The following is a 9445-nucleotide window of genomic DNA, read 5'->3' as shown; positions in this document are numbered from 1 at the left end:
ATGATGGTAGAGACTGGATTAATCTTGCTCAGGATAGAGACCAATCGCAGGCTTATGTGAGGGCGGCAATGAATCTCCGAGTTCCTTAAAAGCCAGTAAGTAGTAGTATATTATTACATTATACTGTCCTGTAACACAATAAAATGAAAGGGACTGACGGGGATTTGAACCTAAGATGTTAACATCTAAATTCCGACGTTCTTCCGACTGAGCTACGGGAGCACAAGTAAAGAAGCATATGCAGAAAAATTGACCCAGTCCCCTTCCAAGACGTCCTGATGATTTGTGGAAGCTCATCCAGGATGTCTGGGATGTCATGACTGAGAACAGTTTCTATTTTTAAAGACTAGTCGATTCCATGCTCACTCGACTGAAAGATGTGATCGAGATGGGAGGAAGATGGACTAAATATTGAATCGTAGCTTTTTGTTTTGTTTTTTTTTTTAACTTTTAACTGTTTGAATTTTCTAAGGCAGACACCAGTAAGTTTGTTTTGTTTATGCCACGAAATATATTTTTATTGAGAATAATATCTTTCTTTCTTTCCATTTGGAGCCATAATGTCATAATAAATAATGCTAAAGCCATGGCATGAGACATTCATGAACATGATGTTAATTACTAAAACAGTCGTAAAAGAGATAGGAGCAATTATATTTTCTCTCTCTCTTAAAAAAAAAAAACGCACTAGGTTGTGTTTCAATGCACGACCTCACGAATATCAGCCCGAAACGCTACCACTATGCTACAACTGTAACAAGAAGAACACTTTAATTATACTGTAGATAACAGGCCACGTAGTCCAACAACATGTTACATTGCCTGTATCCTAATTGTAGCAGAGATACCAGAAGGGAACTTAGCTTCTAGAGAGCAGTCATTTTTTCTTTTGACAGTTTTACATTTGGCTGATCATCTACATCTAGTAGATATTATCTAAGCCTAAGATTTTATGCCATCTCGTACCACAATTTCCTATGAAATTAAATGAAGTGGAGTGAAATGAGGTGAATGGTGAAATTAATAATGTTTGTGAAGCGAAAGAAACAGGAAAACGCCAGAAAAGTACAATCAATGACAGAGATAAAAATCGAGCTCGAGGTGTGTCTGTGCTTTCGCATTGAGCTACCGGGGGACAAGTTTTTAAAATTTGAAGTCACTTAAGAAATAGGGTTACCTACCATTCGGTAATATTCACCGCAACTAAGTAAGTGAATTAACATAGTACAGAGTGTTTCATAAGTAACGAGTCTATCGAAAAATCAACTATTTTGGACAATTTTTTGGAATGATGTTCATCCTCATGAGAAAGAAGCCTTCCCGGTGCCATACAGTCGATTTGGAAACTATCACCTCCTCCCCCCACCGCCAGAGGAAGCTACTTATCCATGTGCATTTGATGCCAACTTAAAATAACCTGGAGCATGGCCTTCTATACACTAAAGATGTCACACGGTCATGCCTATACACTTTGTTGTGATAGACTGGAATGATAAAATGCCATGCAGCTTCTTAACATTATTGCAGAAAAGAAAAATTGCTGCCTGGTTTGAACTTGGAAACAGTGTCGCTCAAATTAAACATTTATTCTTTAGACGAAGTGTTTCCAGGCAGGTGGATTGGTCGCACAGAGCCAATCCGTTGGCCTCTGTGATCACCTGGTTTGACTCCCCTGGACTTCATTTTCTGGGGATTCATCAAGGATCGTGTCTATGCGACTAAGCCATGCACCATTCCTGAATTAGTGGCACCGGGAAGGGTTCTTCCTCGAGAGGATGAACACCATTTAAAAAAATTGTACAGTCTTTTTGAATATCACTATTGGATTGACTGAGTAGAAGTGAAGGCCTTATGGCCTTAATTCTGCCAGCGAAAATAAAACATTCTATTCTATGTATGTAGAGCAGTAATATAAGGTCATTCAAAAGTTACAAAGTTGCCATGTTTGTTGAACAAGAAAACAACAATCATATTCCCAATGTTTTGCAAAAACCAAACCCCAGTGTTTTCTCAACACGTACAGTGATGTTTTTGTTTTTTTTTTCCTACCTCAAATATTATAATTTCATAAACTTTAAAGTTTGAAGCGACTTTTGAATTATCTTATACATTACTTTAATTCATGTTTTATATTTCTTTCAGATATTTCCAAAACATATCGACCAAGACTGTTATTTGTAACTAACAATATTTTCACAGATGAAAATATAAATATTTAGAACAACTTGTATAATGAAAAGGCCCATTTGTAATTTTATTCTTCATATTGTAGTAATAATCCCCTGGTAGAAGGGCAGAGGAGGCCAGAGAGCCTTAGCTCTACCAGGTTAAATAAATAAATAAATACATCTCCAAATAACGAAACAAATGCAAAGCCTGTCCCTGTAAAACATATTATTCACTTCACACTTTTCCAGGCTACTTCAGTCGTGCCATGTTTTCCTCTCTTCTGCTTCCAAATGAATATCTAGAAACAACCGTGGACAGATAGATCATAAAGTGTGTTAAATTTTAATTGTTTACGGTAGAAACTCGAATCCTCCTTTCTGCCACTGTCTGGCAGCTGCTGTCTTATTGCTATGACTGAAATTCTCATGGGAAATAACACATTAACCCAGGGAGATGATCTTTGGTGCTGAAGAAAATGAATAGCAGAATTGGATATCTTGGTAACTTTATTCACAAGGAACGAAGGGTGCTGGAAACCTGGAAACCATCTTGGTTGGAAAATCTCTGAAGAGATAAAAAAAAAAAAAAACTCCGTTAAACAAACAATCATTCACACTATATTGATCTAAATATTTATATGAACATTTCTTACGTCAACTCAAGGAATGTAATTGTACAATATCGAAAATATAATGGACTTTCAATCTCTTAATGACAGAACCCACACATTGGGTCACTCAGTAACTTCTAAATAATAGGCCTGGATGATTATATAATGGACTACCTATCACAGATAATTTTTGAAACTTTTCAAGACATGGCTTTACACTATAATGCATCTTTCCAAATACACTCCAAATTGACATTATTCTGTCTTAGTATGTCACTATTGGCATTTTTCACGTAATATTCATTAGTATTTAAAATTATATGTGGTACACCACAATAGAGTCAACCTTAATTTCAATAATACGAAATATTTTAATACAGTAGGTCAAACTTCGCTATTACTGTGTTACTGAAAATCTTGTCAGAACATTTTCATGGCAAGAGATTCCCGATTGTTGTGATAAATGCATAAGAGAAATGTAATTTTGTAGTTGGGGAAAAAAAAAATCTATATGAAGCAACTATGGAATTAACAACACATTTTTAGCTTCATAATTCCAGCCAATTAAATGAATTATACCATTCTCTAATTGTAATATTCTGTTACCTACCTTTAAAACTAAAGAAAATGAGGTATTTTTTTTTAAGAACTTCAAATTAGTATAACTCCGAAAATATTGAGAATAGGATTCATGTTTATATGACTTTTTTGCTCAAAATGTCTTCAGGAATATGCTCCGTAAGTGGCGGTAACTCCTCGGGACACACACACACACACTCTCACTCTCTCTCACACTCACACTCACTCACTCTCTCTCTCACTCACTCTCTCTCCCTCTCCCTCGCGCGCGCACGCACGCACGCACGCACGCACGCACACACACACACACACAGATATATTTTTTTTCCGAGTCTTAATCTGAAGAGTTTTATAGAGAATCTAGAATTTAGTATCGTCCTTAGTGGTATTACCCCCACTATTTACTTTTCACTGACCTGATACATGACAATTTCTACACATTATAAATACAGATTAACTTGAAATGAATTATCTAGTATAAAAGTACAACATAATTTTTTACTTGGTTATTTAACGACACTGTATCAACTACTAGGTTATTTAGCGTCGATAGAATTGGTAACAGCGATATGGTATTTGGCGAGATGAGGCCGAGATTCGCCATAGATTACCTGATATTCGCCTTATGGTTGGGAAAAACCTAGGAAAAAACCCAACCAAGTAATCAGGCTAAGCGGAAATCGAACCCATGCCCAAGCACAACTCCAAATCAGCAGGCAAGCACCTTAGCCGACTGAGCTATACCGGTGTCTTTCAGGATCCTTGTGGTCACCCTCACCAGAGGACTGATGATTTAACATATCTTTTTCTCTACACAAATTATTTGGCAAATTTCAAGCTAAATGCAATTAAATTTGCAGAAGTTCACTGACATAAGGCTGCCAGTCGAGAGTTTAAAATTTCTGAATACAATGTGCGTAAGTGGCAAAAACAGGAACAGGTACTTTTGGAATTACCAAACAAATCACGTAAAGATGTCGAAACCAGCTATGATTATCAAGTGGGATGTCAGGTAGTTATGATTCTTTCTCCCAATTTTTTTTCTCGCATATAATACGCATCCTGGGTTTTTAATCTAAAATTTATATTAAAAAAAATGTGTCCGTTATATGAGTAAATACGACATATAAAAATTTAATTTGAAATCATTCGGTAGTTACGAGTGAAGAATGAAGCTATCAATATGAAATAGCTCAACAAATTGCTGTATCTATTCCAATAAATCTTTCCATGAAATTGTGTTTTCTTTCTGTAAACGGCTCCGGGGAAACTTAGTTTCTGGAAGGCCATCGTACATAAAGAAGAAATTTTTGTGAACAGCAGTGGTATAACGGCTACATATGTAGGTTTATTGATATTTATAGAAAATCTGTAATTATAAGTTATGTTTGCCAATCGTTTTACATCAGTGCTGATACAAAAAGGAGCAGTGTCTTTGACCAGGGCTATAGAAAGAAGGGCTGGCTCAATGCTTTGTTGTTCCTCTTGCCGCCTTGAGTCTTTCCCTCTAGCCACCCCACCACTTTCTGACGTCACTGCGGTACAGTTGGTCTCGGTGACTGTCGCAGATACTAGTGTTGAGAAATGTAATTCAAGTTCACGTGCACCGTTTCGTAGTATATTTGGTTGTGTAATTAGCATATATTACAGTTCTTTATGTATTGAATAATTATAAAGGTACAGTATTACATTATTGTATTTTAAGTTTAAAAATGGTGAATTGTGCTGTAGCGGACTGTTCAAATGACTCTGGTCACACTCACGAAGTAATTTATCACTGTTTTCCGAAAGATGTGGTTTTAACTAAAGAGTGGAAAAGCAAGTGTCATTGGCAGGACCAAGTGAATATTAAGTGTGCACGTATCTGTAGTGATCATTTCGAAAGTGTGACTGATTATGAAGATGATATGAAGAACAGGCTTTTGGAGGTAAAAGAAAGGAAAATACTGAAGAAAAATGCGGTCCCATCACTAAATATTCCAAGTTCGAAAGCTGCAAGTGACTCAAATCGAGACGATAGATATTAGAAGAGAAATATTAGAAAAGCTGCTCTTAATCACCTTCAGACATTGAGTCCAAAGTCGAGATTAGAACCTAGTACCGGCAGCTCTGAATACGTAAATATTGCACAGGGATCTGAAAAAACGTTTGTAGTGTCTGAAGTACATTGTCTGAAGTGTGATGAACGCGGAAAACAAATTGGTTTACTGAATAAAAAGGTAAATATTTTAGAATACAGTGTTAAAACTTTGCAGTCAAACAATAAAATACTGAAAAACAAGGTTAGTAGGTTAATGAGAAAAAAAAGTAACTGTTCCTTATAGAACAAAGACAGAGCACAAATCTAGAATTATCAGTAAGAAGTGTTGTATTTTTCTTCGAAATATGGAAAATATTTTTACAGAAAATCAAATTCGGGCTGTAATTTATCAAAAGAAAAAACTGATTTGGTCTTCAGAGGATATATCTAGAGCAATTGCAATACAGGCAATTTCCACAATTTCCAAAAAATCTTTCGATTTTTGGAAAGAAAGAATAGGTATTCCACTTCCTTCTCCAGCGATTTTAAAGAGATGGTGCTCTGGATTTCAATGTTGCCCTGGAATTTTGCATAATATTTTGCAGCTCATGTCTGACAATTCTGAAAATATTGCATCTTTAGAGAAATCATGTGTCCTTAGTTTCGATGAGATGAGCATCGACAGCTGCCTAAATTACCATCCTGGCATGGATAAGGTGTTTGGACCTCATTCTAAGATTCAAGTAGTAATTGCTAGAGGATTGACTGCACCTTGGAAACAACCTGTGTACTATAATTTCGACACATCTATGAATAAGCAATTGCTCTTTGACATAATTGTACATATAGATAGAACTGAGATACTTGTATGAGCAATTGTTTCTGATTTGGGTGGGTGCAATTTGTTGTGGAAAGATTTGGCAATATCACCTGAAAACTCGAGTTTCTGAAGCTACTGATAAACCATGTGCTTGACACTGGATTAGTACTTAAAGATGGGACAGTTCTAAATAAAGACTTACTGATCGAAGTTCTAAATAAAGATGGAAAGGAAGTGAAATTATGTTACAAACTTAAGCCTGAATTTCTCTTCCTTAAAGAAAATGAGACACAAAAGGTTGGCCCGGCTAAAACTCTTTTCTCAAGAACAGTTGCCAAAGCAATATCCTCTTTAACTGGAAATGAAAAGGCATCAGAATTTCTTCAACTAATAGATTCATTCTGCGATATAATGAATAGTAATAGTCCCCATTCTTCATCATCTCATCCAATGAAGACCACCTTTGATTTAAATTCTTGCATGTCAGAGCAGTTGCAAGTGCTTAGTGACGTGAAAGATGCAATATTTCATATGAGAGTTTTGGGTAAAAAAACATTTACTGCCTTTCCAAAAGAGGATATTGGTGTCAATTAATTCCTTGTTGGGACTACATGAAGAAATTAAACGCAATGGATTGACATACATAATGACTTGCCGCCTAACTCAGGATGTATTAGAAAGTCTCTTCAGCCAAATTAGAGGTCTCGGGCATTTTCACGACCATCCAACTCCAACAGACTTCATTTTCAGACTGAGATGCCTCCTACTTTCTAACAAACTTCCCCTTCCATCTAATAAAACTAACGTTACTGAAGATAAGGATTATCAACTAAAACCATACTTAACAGCAGACATGTTGCAATCTGCCTTCGGGATTGATGAGGTGAATATTATTGCTATTGAAAATAATGCAACATTGAATTCTTTACTCTCCGATGAAGATGATGAATTAAGGCCTATGGAAGGAATAGAAGATGCAAACCAAGAAGATCTGAAAAGCTGGGCAGAAAGTGAAGGTCTGAACTACATAGCACATAAAGTTAAAGAAAAAGATTCAACCTTAGGTCAGAAAACAAAAAACTTAGGTGGTGAAAACAACACATGGGTGGGGATTTTGTCTTACGGTGGATTAACTGAACCTTCTGAAGAGTGGAAAAAACTATACAAATGTTTGAAGTTGAATTTAAAACCATGCACGGGAACTCCATTGACAAAGAGGAACAAGTGATACAACGTTTTAAAACATTGCTAGAAACTAAGTTTTCAAACGTGTGCTCCGAGGCTATCAAACTATATGCACGTGTGAGAACATTTGCCACCAATATGCATCCTTAACTATTACTTAGCAAAAGGTAAACATTTGTTCCATTATTTCCATCTAATGTATTTAACTGATTATTTAAAACCCTTTCATTTCATGCATTTCCACCAGGAGTGAAATTATTGGTTATCGAAATAATAATAATAATAATAATAATAATAATAATAATAATAATAATAATAATAATAATAATAATAATAATAGTAATAATAATAATAATAATAATAATAACATATAGTCATTCAGAGTTTTCTGTCCAAAGGCAGATCTTTCACTGCAAACCCAGCATTATCCAATTTCCCCTATTTTCCGCCTTCTTAGTCGCTTCCCTGTATCTTAATGTTATCATCTGACGTGTTCTTCTACCTCGAACTCTTTTCCTTTCAGTAAGCAGTTTCTTCTTAGCCAGCAACGCAGACAATTTCGTTTTCTCTTCCTGATTAGTTTCAGCATTATTCTTCTTCATCCACTCTTTCTAGCACAGCTTCATTTCTTATTTTGTCTGTCCATTTAATACACTCCATTACAGACATAATATAATATTCATTCCTTGATAGATTTTTGCCCAAGGGCGGGTCTTTTACTGCAAACCCAGCAGTCACGTATGTTTATAATATACTATAATTATAATATAACATAACATAATATATAATATAATATAATATTTTAACAATACTAATATAATAATAGTCTAATTATCATTATCGTCACTGATGTGATGTTTTGGCTCACAGTTTCATTCCACAAGTCCCATAGGCCTACTATTTTGAAATCTTGTCCATGTATGAATGAAGCCTCTCCTTGACCTGGGATATAACATTTAATCACCAAGGAAACATGACACGTGAAAGGAGATAAAAGTCTACCATAAAATATTTAAGAAAGAAGCTATAGCTCAACAGGCAGACGTAACCAAGACATAAGTTTGAAGAGCGACGAAATTGTTAAAATTGAAGCTTTAAAGACAACTACCGTTTATAAAATATTGAATCAAACAGGCCATGTGCCTAGGGTTCAATTTTCTAACTTGTTATTGGGGGTGTTCACGATGGTTGATTTTGTATTTGGTCGATAATTCCAGCACTTATTGTAACGGAGTTTTACATTCTATTTGTGAGCGGAGGACTTGCTGTGCACTGTAATGACGTCACAGAGGCTGGTAGGACGGCATCACTTTCCGACTCGCTATGAGCCAGCCCTTCCTTCTATAGCCCTGGTCTTTGACAGTATCAGCATCACTAAATGGTAGTACAATTTCTAACTAATCTTTCTATCATCCAAATCTAGAAGGAACAATTCTCCAAAATTGATGCTTATTCTAAACTCAAACAAATGAAAGGACGGAAAAATCAAGCATGTATAAAATCTGTTGTTATAGAACTTACAATTTTTCCTTTAAGCAATGTGTAAATGGGTAAGATTTCAAAATACTCTGATTAAATGCAATATTTTAACTTCATGTGTTTGAGTACTGGTAGATGTGAGTAAAAGTTTTTCTTTTTCTTTCTTTTTTATTACAAAAAGGGGGAAAGAAAGAAACAAACAAAGCAATAAGGCCAGCTCTATTGCAGTAAACCCATTGTTTTTAAACACCCAAATGCACCATGTCTTAGAATCAATATACAGGGTGTTTCCGAGGTGGTGTTAAGAACTTTCAGGGATGATGGCGAAGGGCACATGTATCAATTTGAGATAAGGAACCCTGGTCCAGAAATGACTGAGTCGAAAGTTACAAGCAAAAATAGTTGTGTGGAAATGAAATAATTTTATTCCTCTGTACACCTTATTTATGTGTATTTTTCTGTACATCTTACACATACTGTATTCATCTGACGTTGTTTACGTTGTCTACTTACAGTATTCCATTCAGTGCGCTGTCTGAGGGATGGAGACAGGAAACTACTCTAAAGCAATGCAGATGGCGTA

At 35.6% G+C, this 9445-nt stretch overlaps 1 protein-coding gene across 1 annotated transcript in view; it reads right to left on the bottom strand.

Moving 5' to 3' along the window:
• Positions 1 to 2545: 2545 nt before the first annotated feature.
• Synj (synaptojanin) overlaps positions 2546 to 9445 on the bottom strand; it is a 137345-nt gene continuing 130445 nt past the window's right edge. The window contains exon 21 of the mRNA XM_069828632.1: positions 2546 to 2733. Within this exon, the coding sequence (XP_069684733.1) occupies positions 2680 to 2733 (54 nt within the window). The 3' untranslated portion in view covers positions 2546 to 2679. The remainder of the gene's footprint in view (positions 2734 to 9445) is intronic.

Source organism: Periplaneta americana, chromosome 6, assembly GCF_040183065.1.
Source record: "Periplaneta americana isolate PAMFEO1 chromosome 6, P.americana_PAMFEO1_priV1, whole genome shotgun sequence".
NCBI classification, from domain to species: Eukaryota; Metazoa; Arthropoda; class Insecta; order Blattodea; family Blattidae; genus Periplaneta; species Periplaneta americana.
This window is presented reverse-complemented; position numbering and strand designations above follow the sequence as displayed.